This window comes from Danio rerio, chromosome 17 (genome assembly GCF_052040795.2).
Source record: "Danio rerio strain M-AB ecotype USA chromosome 17, GRCz13ab, whole genome shotgun sequence".
NCBI classification, from domain to species: domain Eukaryota; kingdom Metazoa; phylum Chordata; class Actinopteri; order Cypriniformes; family Danionidae; genus Danio; species Danio rerio.
Window position 1 is genome coordinate 22787999 of NC_141037.1, and position 25414 is coordinate 22813412.

The 25414-nt window shown below is 34.5% G+C and overlaps 2 protein-coding genes and 1 long non-coding RNA gene across 5 annotated transcripts; 1 reads left to right on the top strand and 2 right to left on the bottom strand.

Moving 5' to 3' along the window:
• The first annotated feature begins 1913 nt into the window (after positions 1-1913).
• On the top strand, positions 1914-21100 carry pla2g4f.1 (phospholipase A2, group IVF, tandem duplicate 1). The gene is made up of 20 exons (XM_087290362.1): positions 1914-1973; positions 2219-2291; positions 2645-2781; positions 2979-3110; positions 3225-3265; positions 3370-3412; positions 3600-3657; positions 4719-4885; positions 5099-5212; positions 5341-5375; positions 5535-5673; positions 7531-7667; positions 8137-8359; positions 9490-9607; positions 17012-17149; positions 17317-17424; positions 17629-17805; positions 18005-18174; positions 18942-19128; positions 20464-21100. Exons 1-20 carry the CDS (start codon positions 1965-1967, stop codon positions 20769-20771), a joined length of 2514 nt encoding a protein of 837 aa, XP_087146488.1. The 5' UTR covers positions 1914-1964; the 3' UTR covers positions 20772-21100.
• Positions 10327-15274, bottom strand: LOC147833070 (uncharacterized). Of its 2 annotated transcripts, XR_015513348.1 has the most exons (5): positions 15205-15274; positions 14450-14593; positions 13319-13460; positions 12825-12920; positions 10327-11816 (listed from the first exon to the last, which is right to left on the bottom strand). It is a non-coding gene; the product is annotated as an uncharacterized LOC147833070 (long non-coding RNA). The 2 variants fall into 2 exon arrangements; XR_015513349.1 differs by lacking the exons at positions 14450-14593; positions 15205-15274 and adding an exon at positions 14351-14428.
• LOC147833071 (uncharacterized) lies at positions 16986-25392 on the bottom strand. Of its 2 annotated transcripts, XR_015513347.1 has the most exons (3): positions 24449-25392; positions 20010-20068; positions 16986-18185 (listed from the first exon to the last, which is right to left on the bottom strand). XR_015513347.1 is itself a non-coding variant. In XM_087290363.1 (2 exons), exon 1 carries the CDS (start codon positions 25013-25015, stop codon positions 24485-24487), a length of 531 nt encoding a protein of 176 aa, XP_087146489.1. In that variant the 5' UTR covers positions 25016-25392; the 3' UTR covers positions 16986-18185; positions 24449-24484. The 2 variants fall into 2 exon arrangements, 1 of the variants encoding a protein (XP_087146489.1); XM_087290363.1 differs by lacking the exon at positions 20010-20068.
• Between the last annotated feature and the right edge of the window lie 22 nt (positions 25393-25414).

Here is a 25414-nt window from a genome sequence, read left to right on the forward strand (position 1 = left end):
GGAGCGGTGACATTTTTATCAGTCCTCAGATAGTTAAATCCTGGTAAAAAAAAAAAAAAAAAACAATAATCAAAAAATTGTTGAGAATTAGAAAATATCATTGACCTCTTTATAAAAACAATGTAAGTCTGTGAGCCTGAGGTATCCACACTGTTTTACCACAACAAAAATTAATATAAGTTTTTGACGCTGAAAAAATATTCATAGGATTAAAACATTTCTTTAAGATAACTAGTTGCAAAAAAAAACTAATTAAATGTAGTAATTTTTTATGAACTTAATTTTTTTTTGATGAAATGTATTTGTTTAAATTCAGCCCATTTCAATTGTTTGCTGCCAGTTAGTAAATCCAAAGAATAATTTTAGTAAGTGTATACCATAGCAGCCAAACTGTTTTTACTACATTAACCATAGGGTAACCATGTAATTTGTAGTAAAACTGAATGGAGCCAATAAACCATGTTACTATATGCTTACTATAGGGGGGACAAAATCTTGTTTATTTTTCGTAACAGCAAAATAGTCAGATCTTACAAGTTACCTGACATTCTAGAAGAAACAACAATAGTTAATGCGGAGGAATAAATGCAGCATTTATAATAATTATAAAACAATTAAAAGTTCAACACTTGACAATTAATGTTAATTATTTAAAGACATTCCAAGAGGATACTTAGTTATTTGAGTGTCTAATTTGACTGTATGCTTACTGTTGTCTTTGTACACAAGCTATCTTACAGGTGATATTTGTGAGAGGAGCAAGTAAGGTGAGTTTTTTTGTAAATGTTCAGAATTGAGGTGGAGTAGACATGCTGTAGCAAAGCAGAACTCTTGTACTGACACATGACATGAACAATCAACAATGACAATACTGGCAACATTAACACATGTCACAAATATGCCTTCAAGAAAATAGGGTGATTTTAATGAGTCAGATGAATGAGTCGCTAGCCATAATCTCTTATCTTGTGATAAAGGTTTGAAAGAGGAACAGTGGTGAAGCTACTTATTCTCAGCCAGACAGAAGTAATCTTTCTAAAGCAACTTTGCGTTCGTTGACTTGGGTGAGTATCCATTTGAATTTCATTCTTCTGGAGAAAGCCTTATTTGTTTTACTTTGGATAGAATAAAAGCAGTTATTATTTTTTTTAATTGGGGAAAAAAAATAAACAGGGGTTCTAATATTTCAGGGGGGCTAATAATTCTGACTTCAACTGTATGTATATATACACACACACACACACACACACACACACACACACACACACACACACATATTACTGGATCTGGGTGAATCATTGTGAAGAAATGACAGCATAGTTCACCCAAAATACAACATCTGTCATCATTTATTTAGCCTCTACTTGTTCTAAACTAGTTTTTCTTTTTCTGTTGAACACAAAGATATACTGAGGAATGTCAGAAAGCAACAGCCAATGCCTTCCATAGAATTTATTTATTTTTGTTCTTACTATGGATGTTAAACCTAATGACTGCAGGTTTACCACAGTCTTCTGATACCTTGTGTTGCGCTTAAAAGCAGAAAGGTATACATAAAATGTTACAAGCTCTTTAATATTTCCATAGGAAATATTCATTTTTACAGTATTACACTTTATCAATGTTTTTGTATAAATAAAATACTGGGTCATTAAAGAGGAATTTTGTTTTGAATTCCCAGTCAAGGTGAAAATGTGACTTCCTGTTTGATTACTTCATATAGATTTATATGCATTTGCTTTTTCTTGTAGTCTAGTTATGACTTGTTCGAATATGTCAAATGATATTTGCATTGTTATGAAAGCTTGGCATTAGTATGTGAATGAAAAGGTTAACTTCATGTAGGTGACTTTTTAAGAAAACTAGCTTTTCAAGCTATGCATGTACCGCCTTTTCCATACTCAGGCACTCTCACTTGCGTTTCAAGGACAGCTGTATCCAGATCTCCACACAAAGCTCCAACAATGCTTAAGGTTAGATTGTCTTTCCCTTTTGGATTTATTTTAAGCACCTGCAGTTGACATGCTTGTAATGTAACATTTTGTGAGACATAAAATAGTTCCCTTTTTTCCTCTAGCTGTAATGATTGCTTACATCAGTTGAGAGTGCAAATCTTGTGATCATATAGATCATGTGTTATTTGGGAATTTTTGTAAATCAGATGGTGATATTTCTCAACCGCCTCAGTTTCTGTTTCTGTTTGTTTTTCTTTTAATAGAAAGAAGCCAAGCCATACTGGAATCTGTCTGTCAAAGTTTTGCGCGCAAAGATCCATCAGTCCTACGACTACTGTGAGACAATTCACATTCTTAACAGCAACCAAATATAATCTTACAGATTACAGACCGTACTTTTTAGCAAAAGTCCCAAGCTCACTGCAAGCACGTCCAAACCTGTTTGCAGATTTGATGTAAAATGTGTGCTGTTGTTTGAACTTGCTCTGCTGATTATGTTTGACGCTTTTATAGAATATGTAATAATACACAATAAAAGTTCTAATCCAAAGTGTCAGAATGAATATCAGTATGATCCTTTCCAGACTGAAAGGCATTTTTAAGCATTTACAATTCGACTGTCCATCATAAATATCTCTTTGTAAGTGTACATTATGACTCACTAACATTTTCAATTTATTTTTCTTTAGTGAATGAATCAGACTGCTATGTCATCCTGAACTTACCCACGGCATCAGCCCGCACAAAACGCACCAAGACTATCCCAAGTAATAACAACCCCGAATGGAATGAAACTTTCACTTTCCGGGTGTTCAGCAACATTAAGGTAAACCATTGAAATTGATAAGATTTTTTTAACCTCCACTATTCAGTCATCTTTTTAGTAGGATGTGTCATATGAACTAAAATGTAGGCATATCATTTTTACTTTACGTTTTACGTTTCATCATATTTACGTTATGAGATCAGTTATTATTAATTACAGTTACTCTTGCAATTCTTTATTCATGTCCTCCTGCACAGAACGTTCTGGAGATCATGGTCTATGATGAGGATCCATTCATGAGAGATGACCAATGCGGCACAATCCTATTTGATGTCAATAACCTCACTCCTGGGAAAAAGGAGACCAAATGCTTCATAATAAATGAAAAGGTCAGTGCTATATATGAGCTATATATGAGAATCTAAAAAGACAGTGCAACATAAAACGCATTCTTGACAGAGCACCTAATATTTGGTTTGTGATTATTAACATTTCTTTCTCAGACCAAGAATGAACTGTGGGTAGAGTTTGAGATGACTAAAAGGTGAATGAGCTTCTGGTAATTTTTTTTTTATATTTACTTTTATGTACAATTATAAACTTGTAAAAACTTATGATAAAGGTTTTTTGCTTGTGCATGTATTCCAGCTCTGTGACACCAAGACCATGTACATCTAATGGAGTGTTGGTGGTATGAATCTTTACTTTGACAGCTTTCTTACGTGTATCATGAGTTACAGTAGAATATATTGTATTCAGATTATTCTGAATGATAAAATTCTGAACTATAGATTTTCTCAAAAGGTTTCAGGTTCACTCTTGGCACAAAAAAAAAAGATTCCTACATCAGATTAACTTTTGGTTTCTCATGAAAACAGGCAGGACCTTTTTGTGAGCTGAATGTGGAGATAGACAAGCTTCTTAAGAACTCTGAAGGTAAATATGTTTTCATTACAAAACATTTTCATCCTAATTTTTCAAGTAAAAGCTTCGATAATAATACTATTCACAAATAGATGCAGTAGAAAATAAAACGTGACCCTGGACCACGAAACCAATTATTTGTAACAGTTTTATATATAAATAGATTTGTCCATCACATGAAAGCTAAATAAATACACTTTCCATTTATGTATACGTTAGGATAGAACTATAATTGGCCAATATACAGTACAATGTAAGTAAAATGTTTATCTAAAAACAAGAAAATCACCTTTAAAATTGTCTTCACCCGCTTCGAATGATATCACTCGATTGAATGAGCATTATCAGTGGTTATCAGCTGATAGATATGGGCCAGTAGGGGCCTTCTGCACCTACTGGTAGATTTAGAAGGCTGTTAACATCCATCCACATGGTTAATCAGCTATAGTAATAATGAAGACTCCAGATCCAGATCTGTTTTTACATTACTGTGATGGTTAAGTTTAGGGTTGGGGTAGAGTAGACGAGGTGTTAATAAAATATAATGGGAAATTTAATAAATAATATTAATAATTCTCATTTACTTCAGGCCACAGCCATATGTAATCTATAGCAGATTAACCATGTGGATGGATGATAACAGCCTTCCGAGCCTACCAGTAGGCACAGAAGGCCCCTATTGGCCCATATCTATCAGCTGATAACCACTGAAAACGCCCATTTAATCGAGTGATAACATTTGAATCGGCTGTAGTCTTAATGAAGCAAACGCACAACATCCAAAAAGGGAGTTTTGATACAAGAGGAAATTTACAAAAGATCTTCAAGGAACATGAAAGCACGAATGCTTTCTATTTAAATGATTAATGGCATTAAAGAAAAATGTCATCATTTTGACCTATAAGATGCATATTTGGCTATTCTTACAAATATATGTATGTAACTTAATACTGGTTTGTTGGTCACAAATGGTTAACTGCTTTATAATTATTGTTGACAACACAAGCACTGTATAAAGCACTAGACAGAGTGAAATAATCCCATATTTAGGTGTGCTCCTTTTTGTGTTCCAGCAATGCAGAACATGGTGTTAAAACTGAAAGGGGCATATAAAGAGGATATTGTGATCTCAAATTTGGATGAAAGCTCCAGCATCATGACAACATTACGTTACTTCATTAACCGAGATCTGGAAACTGAACTCAATCTAACCTCCGAGGCAGCTGTCAGGCCAGAAAATGTAAATCTGTAATGCCAACATGCATTTCATACACACAAATATCATGTTTATTGATAATGGATTTATCTAAAAAAATCAAAGCAATTATATTGGTATTTGGTGTAATTGGAAACGACACGCCTCACATGTTGGGTTATTTTTAAAGCATCTAAAACAGAAATTGTGGATTAAAAAAGCTTTTAAATATTATATATTAAACATCCTTTTCTCCAGACTGTCGTAGTGGATGGTACAGTTCCAGCTCTTGTAGATGCTGAACTGACTTCTGTTCCTTTAAAACCACTTCCAGCCAAACAGAAGCTTACTGTCTCTTTGCCTCTGGGAGAGGTAAGCACTATTAATGTCTTTTTATGTTTACAGTTTATTGATTATATATTAAAACTATTATGTGTTTATATTCTTACTAAGTGCATTTTATCTAAAGAGACATCTTTTTTTTCTGTCTTTTTTCATAGAATAAAGTGGATCTGCAACTGAAAACAGATGATCGGTAACAAACAAACCTATTTTCAATAACAGTTTAATAACAATTTGTTATAATTCGGATGTGTAAACAAATCATTGTAAGCTAGAACACTATTATTCATCTACTTTCATATCAAATCCACGCTGATATCAGACTGAAAATGTGTTTGTGTCTGTTCTGAAGCTCTGATGAAGAGATGGATGTGCGTCTGGATTTTGACATTCCAGAGAAGGAAAAAAGATTTCTGGCAAAGAGAAGAAAAGTTGTTTCACAAGCACTTCAGAAAGCTCTGAATCTCAGCTCTGCACCAGATCCAAGCAAGGTACTGCATTGCGTACACACAGACACAGACACATTGTGGCTTATGTGGATATTGGTTAAAGTATGATTTTTAAGTGTTTTTAATTATGAGGACACAAGACATGTCCTTGTAAACCACCTTCATGAAACACAAACACATTGTATATGTGGTTTATGAGGACTGGCATTAGCTATGATTTTTAAGGGCTCTATTTTGACGATCCATGCACAAAGTGCAAAGCGCAGGGCGTAAACGCATTCAGGGCATGTCAGAATCCACTTTTGTTAATATAAGGGCAGAAAAATCTGCTTTGCGCTGTGGCGCATGGTCTTAAAGGGTTGAGCTTATTTTCTTTATGAGTTATAGATGTGTTTTGAGAATTAACCAATCAGAGTCTCATCTCCCATTTCCTTTAAGAGCCAGTTGTGTCGCGCCATTGCTTATTTGCTTTTTACATGACGACTTTGTAAGTGGAAAAACTGAGCCTTTCACTAGCAAGAAAACAGCTAAACAGAGCATCTGCAGCATGAGAATGAGAGATAAGGCCTCTCATTATCTACTTTCCCTTTCGTTCTAGTGGATAGGGAAACCTTGTATGCACAGACATCAATTAGCCTATAAATAATTAATTTCGTTTGGTAAGCGCAAAGATTTGTTTCAAAACTATTTCTAAATTCAGTTCTAATTTCCAGCAAACGAATAAATGAACAATAATAACTAAGCGTGGTCAAAATACTGAGTTATATCCAAATACACATGCTGTGCCCCATATGGTGTGAAACATGAGAGGTGGGCAAATCTAAGCTTGTTTTTAATAAAACAAATATAAATATGGATATAATAAATAATACGGCTAATAATAATAATAACATTATACAAAAGCAAATTGTCACGGAAAAACTGAAAAAGTCCCCGAGATGAGAAAAGCATGAAAGTTTGGTTTTTATATTTATGTAGGCTAGAAAATAATATGTTTTGTAATATTTTAATCCTTTATATTTATATCCTATATATATATATCCTTATTTTATACTTTATATATCCTTAATATTTTAATTATTTTTCATATGTAAAGATATTTGTGTATTGCTCTACATCTTGTATGTATTCAGCAGTGTGTAAGCGAGGCGCACATAACGCGCTCTGCGCTGGACAATAGACCAGCTTTGTTCTGGTCTATTGAAAAATCTATTATAGTTTCTCAAAATAGCAACGCGCCAGCAATCCGCCTCAACACGCCTTCCTTTTTAGACCAGAACGCCTATGGGTGCACATTTGAGTGCAAATGCATTTGCTATTTAAACAGCTTGGTTAAACGTCAAAATGACTCTTACACCAAGCTGAAACTAGCAAACAACAATTGCGTCGCGCCTTGTGCCACATTGCGCCGGGTGTATGATAGGGCCCTAAGTGTTTTGAATTAAGAGGACACAAAGCATATCCTAGTAAACCACCTTAATGGCGCACACACATTGTATTCTGTATGTGGTTTATGAGGATATGCTTAACATATTTTATTATTAAAAAAAAAACTCTCATTTTATGGCCTTACCCTACCCCTACCCCTAAACCCAACCATCTCAGGAAATCTGTGGCAAATTTTGAAGGTCCAACCCCTATCATTTTAAAGGGTTTTGAGTTATGAGGACACAAGGCATGTCCTAGTAAACCACCTCAACAAACGAACATCTAGGTCATAGCCATGTAATTATAAAATTTTGTGTCCCCGTACACCACATAAACAAGTACAAGCACACATACACCCAAAACCCAGAAACTTCAACTACAAAATTGAGCAAAAAGAATCAGTTGAAGTTCAGCATTTATAACCAAACAAACCAAAATGTGATAAGTTCGGTGTTTGATGTGACTCTGCAGGTACCGCTGGTGGCTGTGGTGTGTTCGGGAGGAGGGAGCAGAGCTTTAACAAGCACATACGGAAGCCTTAAGGGTCTGCAAAATATCCAGATTCTTGATACAGTCAGCTACATCACAGGGGTTTCAGGTGCCACTTGGTAAGAACGAGGAGCATACGTGTAGTTTTAATCTCTTGTTTCAGGACTGATAAAAAGCCTTTGTGCCTTTCTCTTGAAAGAAAAAGTGCCAGAACGTGTTTTGTGTAACGTTTGCCTCAGGCAGACTGCAACTTAAGGGGTAGTTCATTAACAAAAACCTAATGTTACTCACCCTTTGATTCTCTTTTTTTCTGTTAAACACAAAATAAGATATTTTAAAGAATGTTGTTAACCAAGAGAAGAAAACACCAAAGAATTCAGTGGCTATTAGTTTCAGTGTTCATATTTGCTGCTTTCTTGTTATACTGAAGAAACATGTTTTGGAAATGGAGGGAGAGCAAGTTTTGGGGGGAACTATCCCTTTAATACAAAATTAATTGAAGATGAATAAGTACACTGTATAACACTGCTACATTGTTGTATGGCTAAGGAATTTATGTTTTTTTTTTCTTTTATCTCTGTAATTCAGGGCTTTAGCCTCTATTTATGAAGAACCGAACTGGTCAAAGGGTGACATTGATAAAACGATGGAGTCTGTAAAGAAGGAGCTCTCTAAAACCATATTCAGTTTGTTTTCTTCGGAGCAGCTACAGCGATACAAAGAGAAGATAGATGAGCGAGAGAAGCAAGGACACATTGTATCTCTCATAGACATGTGGGGTCTGGCTTTGGAGTATCTTTTCCGGGGGAAGGTAAAAGCAGCACCAAATGTTTGCTGGCACTTTTAGGCTTAAAACTTGAAACATATAACATATTTTTTTTATTTAGCAGTTTGTGGATGTAAAAAGACATAATAACTAAGGGATAAAAACTGACATTATTACATGACTCTTTATTACATGCTAATTACATGGTTACTTAAAACTGAACAGTTTTACAAAAAGCATTTATTTGAGCTGTAGTAACTCTGCAATTAAGCATAAAGCTGACAGGAACACAGATGTCTGAATTAAATCTATTACTTATGTCTATTTAAATTCAAAACCCTACACTACACATGCACTGTGCATGCTGAGAGTCCTGGATGAGTTTTGAATGTTTTTCCCTATATGCATGAAGCATGTCACCATCATGAGATACATATGCTGATTCTTGATGTCTCTGTGTTATTAAGTTTCTCAAATGTGCAAAACATTCAGGCTGCAATGTGTTTTTGTAAAATCAAAGTGAAACTATATTCAAATACAATTTAAAATCAAATCAGTCTATTAAACATTGATTTAATCCGATTATTTCTCTTGTTATAACTCAAAATGACAGCAGCCAAAGAAAATTATGAGCCAGAGAGCACAAGTAAAGCAGCCACTGTTCTTCAGAATGGTGATCTTTAACAAACCCAGTGTTTTTAGTAGATGTTACTAACATAATACAACAATTTTGATTCATTTAGTTTTAAACAAGTAAGACAAACATGTTAAAATCATATTTGAGCTACAAGTGTATATTCAAAGCAAGTTTTCTTTGAGTAGATGCAAAATATGTGCCCTGATTAAATCATGTTCATTCAACAAATAAGTGTACATAATGCACTACAAAGTATATACACTTATGTTCATGTTACACTTGCAACAGAGGTTTGAGTTGATCAACTTGTTCGTCCAGTGTTTAATGATTGATTGTGGGCTTGTATTGATATAATATTCCTACAGTGTTTCCATTCGCTGAGACAAGGAAGTTCAAATGCACTATATCAAGAAAGGGCAAATCTTTAAATTAAATTATTGTAACAATTAAAGTATTTTGATCTTGTATGTATACAAAGCATAATAAGGAATCTTCCAAATGGTATAATAGAGACACATCACACACTTTCTTTTTATAGAAACACATGGGAACACTCTCTGAACTGCAGAGGACTGTGTCTGAAGGCCAGAATCCTCTGCCTATCTTCACATCTGTCAACATAAAGAATGGCAGGGCAGAGTGTATAGAAGATGCAGGTATGTACTAAAAAAATATAATGTCTATTTGTTCTAAGACTAAAGTGTATAAGATTATGTGCAGTAATCATGTTGAACACATAGTGTTGACTTAAGGTGCTTTCTTTAATGATCATAGTTGCGTTTAAACTCAGATGTGTCCTGCTGTACTGGTCGTACAAGTTTCTTGCTGACATAATTACTGGGTGTGCATCATGCTTTGTTTTAAAAGTTACTACATGGGTTAAAACAATACGTACAGGATTAAATAATCCTTTCATAGTATACTGTTCTGTAGCTTACATATATTTCTAGAAAAACTGCTATGCATTTTTTTTGCATTTATATGGTGTGTAAATCAATTTGTACACTGAAAAAAATGTTATGTTGAATTTACTTAATTTTATTACGTCAAGGGGTTGCACGAAATAATTTTATCTAAATCCAGATATATTTTTTAAGTTAAGTGAATTTATATATTTTAAGTTGAGTTTACTTATATTTTATAAAGTGGTTCTACTTATATTTTATACATTGAGTTTATTAATCTCTTTCAGTAATTTCAGATTAATTATATTCATAATTTTAGCTAAACTATTTTGAGTAGAATTAACTCAAATTAATTGTGCAACCAGATCAATTTAATCGTTTAATTTCTACATATTAAAATTAATTTTAATCCAATATTTTTTTATCTATTGTATCTTTCATTAATATTCAGACAAATAAAGCAAACCCAATATTTTCAACTCTAACTTTATTTTTGTGATCCAAGAGATATTTTTGCTCTCTCAAAGAATGGCAGTAATGTAACTCAGTAATCATTTCTCAAATTGTTTTCTTATAACAAAATGCAGTATATCATCCATTAACATAAAATACATTGTACCATTCGTAACAAAACAAGTGCACCAGATTAGCTGGAAGACAGCGAACACTGAATAACTTGCGTGGGATTATATTTAACTGCAAACTTACATTGAGTCAATATTCCAAAACATCATTAGTGCAGCTTTAAATATTTACAATAGTGGCTGTATACATATAGACACAGGAGAACTTTGGAGGGAAGCCTTTTAACACACAACAAAACATATACAAGTAACAAAATACACCAGTACTATACAGAACAAAAAATGCTATAGTACAAGAACTGTCCACAGCTGCAACACAGTGCACACTGAGGACCTGATGCTGAAATTACAAAAAAACTGTAGTTACATTAAAAAAATACTAATTAAAAAAAAAGATTGTTATATAACAAAATAGATTTTATGTTTGGCTGAGGTGAAAAAGTTGGTGTATAAATATGGAAACAGACTTACTAAATAAAATGAAACGTGACTTAAATGTCCACTGAAGCTTAAGCTACTCTAAAAAAAAAAAAATAAATAGTGTCAAATGAAAACATCACATCTGTGTGAAGCAATGAGGAGGCTGTAACATTCTCACATGAAACTAACAAGAATTGTCATAATTCCATGTTTTACACATGGTTCCCCATTGTTTGAACTTTGACTGGAGCTCTTTTAATGACGTCATCTCATTGTGTCCTCTTCTTATGCAATGCCTTAATGGTGCAGACATCATCAACTGTTTATCTCAAAGCGCTTAACTTCTAAAATTCATATGGCGTTAATGGATGGATGGATACTTTTTGTGCTGAGTGTGGATAGAAACCTGGCCTATTTACAGGATTGCAATTTTTATTTCAGGTGAATATTCCACTAAATCCAACGACAACTTTAAATGTTCACACCAGTGGTTATGTATTAAAGTCCACCACTCACTTTGTTTTCAGTTTGAAACATTTTCTAGGGCTGCATTTTACATCATACTATATGTTTTCTATCGCCTCCCAAACCAGATTTAAAAATGCAGCTTAGCAGCGTTTACATGAGCGGCTGAAGAAATCCTACAGTCCAGCAATGATTTTGTTCTTTAGTCCAAGGACTTTGGGGGAAAGTCTTTCTCCATCCATTTTCAAGAGCACATTTTGAATGAATTCATAAGAGTACTTCAGCTCTTTGGGGTAGGCCAAGTTCAATACATAGATGACTCCCAGCATCATTGCAGATGCTTGGGCTACAGATCCAATGTTGTCCAGAATGATTTCTCCTTCAACATAAATGTCATCATGTGCTCCAATTTCTCCACCCTCCTTGTTGATGACATATACGCCCATGGTGGAATTCTGCAGGTCTCTCTGGATGCCATCTCCTTCAATGTCCTGTATATTTGTAGAATATAAGAAAAACATGAATTTATGTAATAGATTTTAATGACCTGCAAATTCAAAATTTCTTTATATTTACAATACATAATTACACTGGTCAGTAAAACCATTGAAAATATTTTTGTCAGTTAAGTAAAGGTTCATTTGAATTAACAAACCACAGATTTTTGTTTTTATGGCTTTATAAAAAATATCCAAAATTTTCTGCAAATGGAGCAGACACAGAAGTCAGAATGGATTGAGAAATGGACTAACACATTGTTGGTTTTGGTCTTTTAATTTAACAATAAGAAAAGTTATGAATAAAGCCTGCCTTATTGTTTCAAGAACCAAACTGATGGTTTAAAATGTTTTAGCCAATTACTGAACATCTCCAGTCCAGACACAGACAAATGTACATCATCCTGTGACAACATCCATGTTATTTTACTCTGCAACATTTCATTTCCTCAACATAAAGTTTGTCAGAGTCTGTTAATAACTATTGTATGTCAGACTTCTTGAATGCACCAGGGTGTGTTTAGAAAATGTTACCTGCTTTGAAAACTCTGCAGCAAATTGTTGATTTTATAAAAATATTCTCATAATGTTAAAGAATAAAAAATGAGCTCAATGTTAAAATTGACCAGAGTTCTCCTTTAATGCATTCATCATCAATGGACTAAAACATAAAAACCACAGTATGATCCTCTGTAGTGACATGCTTTAGTGGCTAGAGCATTTTTCATAAGTTTTGCATTAGTTGATTTAAATAAACAGCAGTCTTCCACACTATAATAGCTCTAGACCCCAAAACACGACAGCATGCAGACTGTGTAGGACTACAGCTGCCATAGTTTTGGTGTCAACACACTGATTTTGTTGTGCACTGGGTTTGTTTTTGTTGAGTGCCCCTTTAAATGTATTTTCTTCTAACTAGTGGGTTAGTGACATTAGGATCTTAAAACATTTTATAATACAAGACAGTACATCAGACTGATAAATGCAATTACAATTACTTGCCTTATACTCCTGAATGAGATGTTCATCATCCTCACCAAGATAGATGCAAAGTGCCTTGAGGACTGCTGCCCTTTTAAGATTGATGTCACTTGTAGCCTGTGTAAAAGGACAACAACTATTAAAATACAATTAATAATAAAAAATGTCTAAAAACTGTAGAATACTTTAAACCTGTGGTAACCTCAAAAATATATACACAATGACTTCATGATACATTCTGTAAATGGGCTGCCTTCTTTAGCTAAAGAATGTTAGTGTATTGTGACTTCATTTTCAGGTCTGAATGTGTAGGGCGATAGGGTGACAGTTCAGTCTGCATGGTAGGTGCAAATGTACCAAAAGATCTCCGTTTTAAAACAAAAATGTAGTAGTGTGGATGTAGCCTTAGGAACCTTGCCATTTACAAATAATCAAGGCTGGCACTAGACAGGTACATTTCAGGTTTCTCCACATTGTATATGATATTTTCAACTAAAATGTAAAAACATGTTTACCTCTTGCAAGATCGCCAGATGTTTGGCTAGTTTTTGGCCAGAAACACCTTCCTGATGTCAGCTAGGGTAAATGGCTGTCCAACTGAGCCATAAAGGTTGTTTCAAGTGGGATGGTTGTTATGCGCTGGAATTCAACATTTATCTACACACATAAAAACAACAACAGAAGACAAAGAGCACTGTGATCAGCCATTGGTGTAATGATATTTTGTAGCTATTAAATAGATATAATCAAATTTTCTTATATTAGGTGTACAGTGTGTTCTAGCCAGATGTATTGCTATCAATCAAGAGTAATGGCAAGATATCAAAACTGGACCAGCATCCTTATTTAAACCTTAATAATATTTTTTTTATATTTACAATGGGTCAAAGTGCAATGTAAAAACCCAGGGAGCAAGCATGTGCTTACCTCATCAATGTTTCTTAAATTAACTACCATTGTTTGTACAACAATGCATGAAATATAAACACATGTACAGTGATTTAGAATAAATAATTGTGTAAGGTTATTTACATTGTGTCAGATCATATTATATGGCGATTTATTATAAACTGTTTGTGAAATCAGAAACAGAAAAATCTCTTCGCAATGCAGTCCACAAGCCTACTACTACTAAGTACATTGTGAGATATTATAACTGAGTCAACAAGTCAAGACCCCTGCCAGCTCTTAGTTTTGTAAATGTAATTAATTTGTTAATTTAATTAAAATTAATTAATTATTTATTCTGTCTTCATGCCATATCACTAACTCTATTAGTATTTGGATTTGTCATGTTCCACTTCTATACTAAAAGTATTAGTTTAAAATTGGGAGCAATAAATGCAATGCCAACATAATTGGTCTTTGTATTTAACGTTAGAGCAGAAACAAAGTTGAACAACATCAACCTGCTAGCTAAACCCTGGTCTTTCACTGGACTATCGGCTGTGGTCGTACTAGTTGGTCCTTTCGTGTCATATGCAAATCTCCTGCAATTTAGTTATGAAACATTTGCATGCTTCTACAACATCTACTTTCACCCCCACCTTTACGTTTTAAACCCTGATAAGGCGAGTCGGAGACAGTCCACGAGGACTGCGACCCATGCCGCTGCCACGAAAGAGAAGCTTGTTTACTTTTCCTACCCGCATTCCGCGAAGATCTGCCTCTGATTGGCTAGTGTTCGTTGCAATCGTTGGTTAGGTCAAAAAAGCTCTTTGGTTAGGTTTGCGCAAGTGGAGCGACGTCACGATCGGTCGGAGCCAGTCAGCGTCAGAGTAGGGGCGGGTCTACGGGTGTAAAAAAAAATACAAACTTTTAAAGAAACGATAAATTCAGGTACCCAACGTAACTTATGACTGCCATTATGATTATGTAGAAACATAAATTCTTGCCGTCAGTGCACATTAACCACATTTTACCAACATGATTTCACAGGTCTATTTTGTTCTAATGTTAACACATTGACAAGATTAGAAGAAATGCTTACAGCCAGTCAGGAATAACGTTATGTAATGTTAGGCTTGGCCAGTCTAACGTAACGTAACGTTACAAGCCTAGACAGCAAGGAAGGTGCTGCTACAATTAACGTTAACATTCGTAAAACTGTTTTGCTTTTATTCGGCTTCCACAAACTAATAAATAATCAAGACAAACACTGAATTCACCAAGCATTTAACACTTAAGCTAAGTTAATTTACTAACCTTACACAACTCACGTAGTTAAGCTAATCGCTGACACCTTAGTTGTAATTTAATTTAATGTAACGTTAATTGATATAAAAACATACCAATTTAGCATTAGCTAAACACATTTTTCTATAAAATGTTTAAAAGTGTAAACAGAACCATGTTTAAGTAACAAATATAACACACCAATGATTATATATTGATTACTTACCGAAAATGCAGAGCTGGATGCAGCATTCAAATGAGTGCATCACGTTCAATCTCCCCGCCTTGGCCCCTTCAGGAAAAAAAGTGTCTGCACATGCGCAGACCGGATAGTATATGGAAATTAAATGAAACGTATTTTTTTCTAATTACTTTTAATTGAATGAAATTAACTTGTTTTAAACAAAAGCAGTAAATTTGAAAACTAATAATAAAAAATAAGTAGGATTAAATAACACATTAAAATCAGTGAAATTAACCAGATAAAAACATGTAACATTTACAAGGGGTCAGAATCATTTTTTTCAGTGTAGTTAAAGGTGCTGTATGTACGTTTTTGACTCTTCTAAAGCATAAAAATACTATAATATGTTTGCAGATATTTAGGAGATATGTTAAGTTAACGTTATTATTTATCTGAAAAACAATGCTAAAGTCAAATATTGTGCTTTAAAAATGTGCATTAAGTGCCAGAATTCTGTTTTTGTTTTGGTTCTTTTAACCCGCCCAATGTTTATCCAATTCTGTTTCAGCACCCCGGGTTGCCTTGATTGAAACCCGCGTGTTTCATTCATTCAGTCGGGAAGGCTCTTAAAGCATGTGTTCATGACTGAAATGCGACCTCCGGCGGACAGTAGCAGACTCCGAAATGAGACGCATATTCATAGTTCCACATGATGTTATTAATTAGCAAATTATATCAATATTATGAACGTAAACATTAGGGGAGCAGGTTACATTGTAACCCCGAGTCCTAACAACACGCTACATGACGAGATGCGCAGTAATAAGCAATTTGGCTGTTTGCACCTTACAAAACATGACAGAAATTTGAATACCGCCATTCAGAAGTAAATAATATGCACTCACTAACTAAATGGTAAGGTTTTAATCTAATTTATACATATTAAACCTCAATAACATTATTAAATGTTGATGCTCAATCACAGATTGGTGTTGGTTTGCATTATTTCAAAGTTCTAAAGTTCAATTTCAAATGGTTTGGTTTGTTTTCAAGATCTGAGGTAAACTATCTGCTACTGCTTTCAGTAGTATGGCACAAAACATCATATAAAATGGCATTCAAACTTACTTTGTTAACATTTAAAACTGAATAAAGCACATGAGATGTACCTGAGGTGATCATTGTCAGTTTTATAAATTCCAGGTGTTGGTAATGACAAAAACTCCTTCTAATATGAAAAAATTCCTTTTATCACGTGCCGTTGCTTTTATTTAAAAAACAATTTAAATCACCCTTAATTTAGCCTTTATAGGCTTAATGGTCAGGCACACTCCTGTTGGTTCTCAATCTGGGCATGTTCAACCCCTGGGTGTCAAACTTACATACTGCACCTTTAATTATACAGTACATCCATGTGTGATAATATAAATATAATTGCCATTAATACAAATTGCCATATTTAAAAGCACTGAACTGCTTGATAAATGTCTCTAGCAAGTTTTAATTTAAATAAATGTCATTTATATTAAATGTGTTTTTATATTTTATCGTGAGAGTTGCATTGTAATTGTTGCATCTTTATCACATTATATCAGAGTGTTGCCTAGTTTTCTCCTCCTTTATTTTAATCCAACATTGACTGTGCAGAACAACAGAACATTGTTATGTAGAGCAGTTAGTAGAATTTCCCTCTGTTTTCTCTGAAAATGATTTATCAAAAGCCTAATTCAAAAATGATTCTTAACAGGTCTTAAAGGTTACTTCACATTTTAGAACAGGTTCACTTTATCTGTTTAAAAAAACAAGACATAACAATATCTAACTTGATTTCATGTTGTGCTTTATTTAGAATGGTGTGAGTTCACTCCATATGAGGTTGGATTTCCCAAATATGGTGCCTTCATACCTGCACAGAACTTCGGGAGTGAATATTACCTTGGGCACATGATCAAGAAGCTCCCCGAGACTGCACTCTCCATTCTTGTGGGTGAGTTTGAGGTTATGAAAGCATGAAATGGCTATCAGCGTCTTAAAATTTGCATTGCTCTTAATAGGCTGTAGACATCTGTATCTGAAAGTGATCCAGTGCTCCAAGTAAGTGATGTGATGTAGCCAGTCACCATTTACAAATCCAAACTCTGTATGTTTTGGAAGGAATGTGGAGCAGCATTTTCTCTGTAAATCTGACAAACATCTGGAGTATAGCCACGGGAGCCGCACCTTCCTGGACCCCTCAGGTTGAAGGAGGAAAGAGCAACACAGGTGAGATTTTAAACCCTGTATGTACTAATTATGTATGTACTCAACTAATTCATAGAGCACAGACATTTTTTAGATATTTAATTATTTAAAATGTACTGTTATGCATTAAATCACTACACTATTACTATTTTATGTATATTTAAAATAAGTAATGCAATTAAAAAACTTGACTGGACACTTGTTTTTCTGTTCTTTTTTCTAAAGAGACTAGTAAACCGACAGCACTTACCACACACCTGATCAACCCGGTGACTGACTTTGCTAAAATGCTCTGTGGCTTTATGACCAGTCGTCCCATAGTCAGCCAAATGTACAACTTCCTGAGAGGCTTCAACCTGCACAGAAACTACCAAGAGAACACAGGCTTCATAGCATGGAAAGGTCCAGAGCTCTCTACTATACTTATTCTGTGTTTTGCATCTCCATTTAGAAGTCAGTCAGTTGTTTTATTCTTCAGATGGTCTCTGTTGTGTCCTATTTCATGTCTATAAATGTACTTGATCCCTACCATTCTAGAATAATGTTTTTTACACCAGTATAGTGTTTGCAGTCCTCCATAACATTCCTGTTTTGTCTTCAGAGAAACATCCGGATGCCTTTCCTAACACCATGACTCCATCTGATCCAGTGCTGAGTTTAGTAGATGCTGGATTTGCCTTAAATGCAGGATTTCCACCGGTAGTTCGCTCTCACCGGAATGTGGATGTTATTCTGTCTATAAACTACTCCTGGGAGCTGGATCAATTTAAGGTGAGGAAGATCTGGAAGATTATGAAAGATCTGGTTAAAATACCAAGGTCAGGAAATTAAAGGGCTATGAAAATAGAGTAATTCCTTGCTCATCTAGTGATGTATTTTTCTTTCTGACCACAAAAAAAAGGTAAAAAACTCTTACAAACACTAGAATGGCAGTGGATAATATCACTTGAAAAGTATTAAAGAATGTTATGCAAAACGTCATACTTTTGTGTTCACTAAGTGCTCTCAGGGTTTACAAAGAAGTTTGGTAAAAACGTGAACAAACCAAAATTGTGTATTATTTAATAGAACTCTTAACTTATTAACACTTCTGTTCACAAAAGCAGACACATGCACAGTTTTGATCAATTGAGTTAAATCAAGCATACAACAAAATACCGTAATACCCTCAAAAGTACTTGTTTGTTTCTGAATATCACCAAATGAGATCTACAGTTTTTAGTTTCAAGGTGCATATTTTTTAGATTAAACCCTGGCTTGTTTTTCACTCAGCTCTATCATGCACCCTTTAAACACTTAGAATATGTGTACATCAAATGCAGTGTATACCTGCAGTTCTACTTTATGAATTTCAATGCTAATTCATTGGAAACCTATGAGTGAGTTCAAGCAGGACTTTTTTAAAATTTAATACAGAAGGGCAAATAGCTTTGAAATAATAGGGTGAGAAAATTATGACTCAATTTGCACTTTTGGATCAAGTATGCCTTTAGGTTTGCTTGAAAACATAAATTTTTATGCTTGCTTGTGCCCAATAGGTCGTAAAGCAAGCCCAGGAATACTGCACCGATCGAAAGATCCCATTTCCAAAAATTGATTTCAAAAAGCTGGAGTCTGAGCCACTGAGGGAAGTTTATGTGTTTGAAGATAAAAATAATCCTGATGCTCCCATAGTGCTTCACTTTCCCTTGGTCAATGTCTCATTCAAACAGTTCAAAGCTCCAGGTAAGACCTACTAACTCTTTGGACATCTCATCTGCCATATTCTTGGATATTACATTATATTTAACAATGTTAAAATTTGTTGTTGTTGTTGTTGTTGTTGTTGTTTTGTGCGTTTTTTTCTGGAAAAAAGAAGCTTAAAATAATATTTATTTAAAAACCATACAAAAGTCTGTAGTGTTACTTTTAATTAATTGAAAGTGTCTTTGTTGAAAAAGTACAGTATGAATGAATAAAAAGTCATTGTCAGGGTGTTTTAAGTGAAAACAAAAGATTTAATTTTGAAAATCTTCCTTTTACTTAAACTGTTAGAATGCTCAGATGTACTACATTGCCACTACTGTACTTTATTTTACACTGTTTGCATACTGTTTTTTCTATTGGTCCTGACATTTGTTTTGCCTATATTTATTCAATTATACTTTACATTGTACGTACAGACATGAGAATATCAAAAGCAGCTCTAAAAACTGAATCATATTATTCTGTTTCCTCTCAAGCCCTGGTATTTCCTGTAGGAAATGTAAATGTGACCCTGGACCCCAAAACCAATCATAACAATCTATTTTTGGATATTGGGATGTAAACATCATGTGAACGCTGAATAAATAAGCTTAATGCATAGTTTGGATAGGGGAGCATTTAGCCAAAATAAAACTGTGAAAATCTAAAGGTTTAAAAGATTTATAAATACTGAAAAAACACTCAAAATCACCTTATGTTCTTAGCATTGTATATTACTAAACAAAAATTATGTTTTGATACATTTATGGAAGTAAGTTTACAAGCATGTGGTCGATGTATCTGTCCGTTGTGGTAAAGAAGGAGCTGAGATAAAAGGCAAAGCTCTCGATTTACAGGTCGGTCTACGTTCTTACTCTCACCTATCGTCCTGAGCTTTGGGTCTGGGGTAATCTCCTAAGACTGTCCCCGCGACCCGGCCCTGAAAAAGCGGACAAAAATGATAAAATGAGATAAGTTTACAAAATGTCTTCATGGAAGATAAATGTTAATATTTTAATGTTTTTTGGGTTTTTTTTGCACTCATCTTGACTCATGCAATTTATATTTGTCTATTTCCAAATATACAAGTGCAACATAAGGCTGGATTTGTGGTCCAGGGTCAAAAACTATAGATTCATATTATATTCTATGCATGAAAAGTTTATTTGCAGTGTGCTTTGAAACATCAGCTAAAATTTGTTGATCATGTATTAGTTGATCATGTATTATATTTTGGTACAATACATCAGTAAACATTTTCCGACGTCCAAAAAAGTAGCTCATTAATAAAAACTAATCATAAATAATGCTCTGTATGTACTGTATGTGACGCAGGAGTGAAGAGAGAGGGTGAAAAGGAGCTGAAAGAGGGAGCGGTTGATGTTGACTTTAACAGTAACACATCTCCATATGCCACTCACAAACTGACATACACACCGGAGGACTTCCAGAGGCTCATTAACCTAACTTCCTACAACATCCAGAATAACAAAGATGTCATTCTGAACGCATTAAACAAAGCACTGAACAGAAACAGAGACAAGAGGACAGGGGAAGAAAGCAAAAAAGAGGAGAAAGGAAAGACCTGTTCAGCACCAACACCACAACCAGGATCACAGAAAACACAAAAGACACAAAAGTAATCTGAATGCAAAACTTGATATATCTTGAATTGTTGTTGTTGTTACAACCTACTCTAATCATGTTTATGTAACTTACAACTAGGGAATGTTACTTAAAACTCACTAAGTTACATTCAACTCACAATTGTGATTAGTGCTTGTGATAGACTCAAGGCAAGACATGCTCACTGCCAGAGCCACACATAGAGGGCAGTATATACAGTAGTACTCTAGTATGCACTCTACAGGAATGCTGCTCTGAAGAGCAGAGAAGTATAGTTCAGTTTCAGAGTTTTCCCTTTGGTTTGAGATACACTGCTGAAAAATAAATTGAACTTCTATTTTATTAACCAATTGTGTGTGTGATGAGAAGTATTGAGTATGTTTTACATTTGCACATAGACAGCTTTATCTGCACTGGTACTATATGAAGGGCAATTGCAATGACGTGTGCAATGTTTTTAAATGTAAACCTGTGCCAAAAAGCCACAGCTATTGCATTATGAGGGTAGGGTAGTGTGACATTTATGATGTCATAGGTAAGGTAACGGATGTGTAGTTCCCAGCATGCTTTACGGAGAAAAAAAAGGAGAAAATGATAATAATAAAAGCATTTATATCACAATTTTATTCAAATTTTATTCCAGCTAATTAATTCATTTATTTTTTTTTTTCGGCTTATTCCCTTTATTCATGGATCTCCATGGTGGAATGAACCATTAACTTATCCCGCATATGTTTTTAAGCAGCGGATGCCCTTCCAGCCGCAACCCGGGAAACACCCATTGCATTCACACACATACACTACGGCCAGTTTAGCTTATTCAATTCACCTACACCGCATGTCTTTGGACTGTGAGGGAAACCGGAGCATTCCTGCTAATAAAACATGCATATTTACATTAACATGAAAATGATTCTTCCTTAGATAAGTTAAAACAGATCCTTTCAAGCTTGCAATGAGATATAAAATAGCCAGACCAATCAAGTTACATTCACTGACAGACAGCTATGCCTTAAGCCTCTGTACATTTTCAAATAATTAAACTATAATTAGTAATGGTGTCATGGTGGCACAGTGGGTCACATAATCGCCTCACAGCGAAAAGGTCACTGCTTCGAACCTCGGCTGGGGCCGTTGGCTTTTCTGTGTGGAGTTTGCATGTTCTCCCCGTGTTGGTGTGAGTTTCCTCCGGGTGCTCCGGTTTCCCCCACAAGTCCAAAGACATGCACTATAGGTGAATTAGGTAAGCTAAATTGTCTACAGTATAAGTGTGAATGAGTGTGTATGGATGTTTCCCAGTGATGGGTTGCAGCTGGAAGGGCATCAACTGCAAAAACATATGCTGCATAAGTTGACGGTTCATTCCGCTGTGGTGACCCCAGATAAATAAACTAAGCCAAAAAGAAAATGAATGAACGAATGAATAATTAGCAGACTTACATTTGTCATTGATATTGTACAGGTGTTACCACATGATTTACATTTGTAAGTTGATCCAAAGCAAATTTTCAGTATGCTCTGAAGGAAAGGATGGTTCTCTTAAATAAATAACGCAACAATTTTAAACAGCAAAAATTGATTCAGAAACAAACTTAACTAATTTTGACAGATATCACATGTAGTGTACAAATTCATTAATTTCTGATTTCTGACCAATTAAGCAGAGAAATATATTTTTCTTCCTGCTAACAAAAACACAAATAACTGACAAACGATTTAATAATACAGTAAAGATGTATTATGACTTGTTTGTTTGACTAATTGTTGGATAGACAGAAGTTGGTGTTCTTTTTTTTTTTGGATGTAGTTCATTTCCTAATCAGGTTTTTACCACGTGCCATATCTGTGAATGTATTCATTGCACTTCCACTATGTAAATATTATGAGAACTAAAATGTATGACTTTATAAGGTATACTTTGTAGAAATGTTCAATATATATATATTTTTAAGTATTTTTACAATAGTGCCTGTTAAATAAAAATAAATAAATAAATGTGGCAGTGTTTAGTGTATCATTATTTTGTATATTCTATTATTCATTTTCTTTTGGGACAATGGGCAATAAACAATTCAGTAAAGTTGGTTTAGCAATGTTTACCAATATACAATTAACCAATATACATATTTTTTATTAAGTGAAACCAAAAAAGCGTGCTACAATAAATTAAAATATTCAATTTCACCAATAACATTAAAAGACTTGATACAGGCTACTACTAAATTTAGATGTGACCTACTAGACAATTTTGAGTTTGTGGAGTAAATTATTTTACAGTGCATAAATAATAATCATTTATATTTATAACATAATTGTAAATAATATTCTTTCAAAATGCTGAATCATTTATTTTTAATATTTGTTTATTGTATGTATTTTTTAAAATAAGATTATTATTATTATGGTTTACTATTATAGTTTTTCTAAAGCAGATTGTGGTGAATTGCACAGGTTAATATGAATATATAATAATAATAATAATAATAATAATTTCATAACTATTCAGAATATGATTTTACAATGTTTTTGGCACATGAATACCAATATATATATATATATATATATATATATATATATATATATATATATATATATATATATATATATATATATATATATATATATATATAACATAATAAAATTCAACATAGGAAAAGAACAACAAAATAAATGCAGCCTTTTTTATATTTCATGAATTTATTATTTGATTTATTTATTTACAACCCACGAATCCACCTGTGACCAATCACTGCTAGACAATTTAGAGTTTGGGGAGTAATTTTTTTTTACATGAATAAATAATTAGAATTTATATTTATACCATAATTGTAAATATTATTCAATTAAAATATGGAATAAATACATTCAATATTTGTTTTATTTATTGTATTTTTTAAATTATGATTATAATTATTAAGGCTCATTATAGTTTTCATAGGGTAGTTTGTGGTGAATTATTTACAAAATCAGGTTAACAGAGTAATAATTATATATAATAATAATTACATAACTATTCAAAATATTATTAGTTTCATAATAGTCTATACCCCTGGAATAATGATAAAGTTAAATATTTAAATAATAAATAACATAGTGAAATTCAAAAAGAAAAAGAAAAGAATTGCAGCCTCTTTTATATGTATTAAATAACCAATTTATTAATTGATTCATTTATTCAGAATGGTTGCTTCCACGATTCCTGCGACTTCCACATCTTCAGGTGATTCTGATGTAAATCTGCTGTCCAGAATCAGCTGGTTTGTCTTAGTCGGGCATCTCCGCTGAGACCAGTCCACTATGGGTGACCCTGCCGGTATCTGTGAAGTACCAGTGGCGAAGCTCTCAGCATCACTGATGCACACAAGCCCTCACAGCACGTCAAGCTGCAAACCACGTGAGGGACCCTAACCTAACCTACCCTACCCTAACAGACACCGCAAATCACCAAACGCATCGAAACTCTAAGAAGAGTCCAGCGACCGACCAGCAACACGAGAACACCTGCTCAGAAAACCTCGACAACCGCGCAGAAAACCACCTGAAACATCCTGAAGACCACCGAGCAAACCAAGAACTTCAAGTCAACAACACCAAGAATCAATAAAAACAACCAATTGATGAAACAAAACATGCAAAAGGAAACTTACTGTGAACTTGCTCTACAACTATGTACACTATATACATATATACATACGCAGGCCTGCAGTGTGGTTTGGGACACTGTGAAGACTCAGCGTCTGGCCCTCTTTCTGCTGGGCTTCTTAGGCAGTGGCTCTCCACTGATGTCCACATGGAATCGAGGAGCGATGATGTTTGGCCCGGGTCCACATCTGCGTTCTGTAATCAGGATTCGTCCATCAGCCTGCACCGTCTCCTCCATCACAGGACACCTGAGCGCCTCCCACAGCCGCTGCTTGATCTCCAGGCCCAGCTGAAGGCTGTAGGGACGACTCTTAATCATGGGCTCGACCACAGAGCAGTAGATGTCCTGGTAGGCCTGAACGCTGTAGCCGTGGATAGAGAGTGGCTCCTCCTGCTGTCCCACGTCCACTGAAGGCACTGGGGATGCTGGACGGATGTGGGGAAGGACAGTCGCGTTCTTCAGGTGACGCTCCTCCAGACCTGGGGAAGAGACACAGCTGTAAGTGTGATCCAACCTGATCACAGCTGCAGGATCCTGAACAGATGGGACACCCTCCAGCAGGAAGTCCTTCAGGTGTGCTGGAAGACTCCTGGTTCGTCTGAGGCGCCGCTGCTCCATGAATATCAACTTTCCAAATCAGACAAATCTGAAGAAACTTGTCAAGCTGGAGAGTTGAAAGAGCTCAAGTGATCAGATTCAGAGAGATGTGTTGATTTCCAGTGTAAACTCAGGTTGCCGTGGTGACAGAATATTGGAGTCATTTAAATGTAAACAATACTTGATCAGCAGAAAGTCAATTAGAGCAGTAGAGGAGTTCTTCTCTGTTGCTTCTCTTTTACATAGTTTGTCATTTTTACATTATAAACAAATAAATATTGTGTGATCTAAACAAAAGGTGTAATACAGAAACATTAACACTTTCAGTTAAAATTGATCAGTTAGGTTAAGCAGATATCATGATAATTATTATTATTATTTTATCATAACTGGGTCTAGATCCCAAAACAATAATAAAAA

Bases quoted from the DNA above. Each gene is read 5' to 3' on its own strand.
- pla2g4f.1 (XM_087290362.1), top strand. The intron at 5,213-5,340 runs GTAAGCACTATT...CTTTTTTCATAG, and splicing joins TCTCTTTGCCTCTGGGAGAG to AATAAAGTGGATCTGCAACT. The intron at 5,674-7,530 runs GTACTGCATTGC...GTGACTCTGCAG, and splicing joins CTGCACCAGATCCAAGCAAG to GTACCGCTGGTGGCTGTGGT.
- LOC147833071 (XM_087290363.1), bottom strand. From the start codon at position 25,015: ATGGAGCAGCGGCGCCTCAGACGAACCAGGAGTCTTCCAGCACACCTG.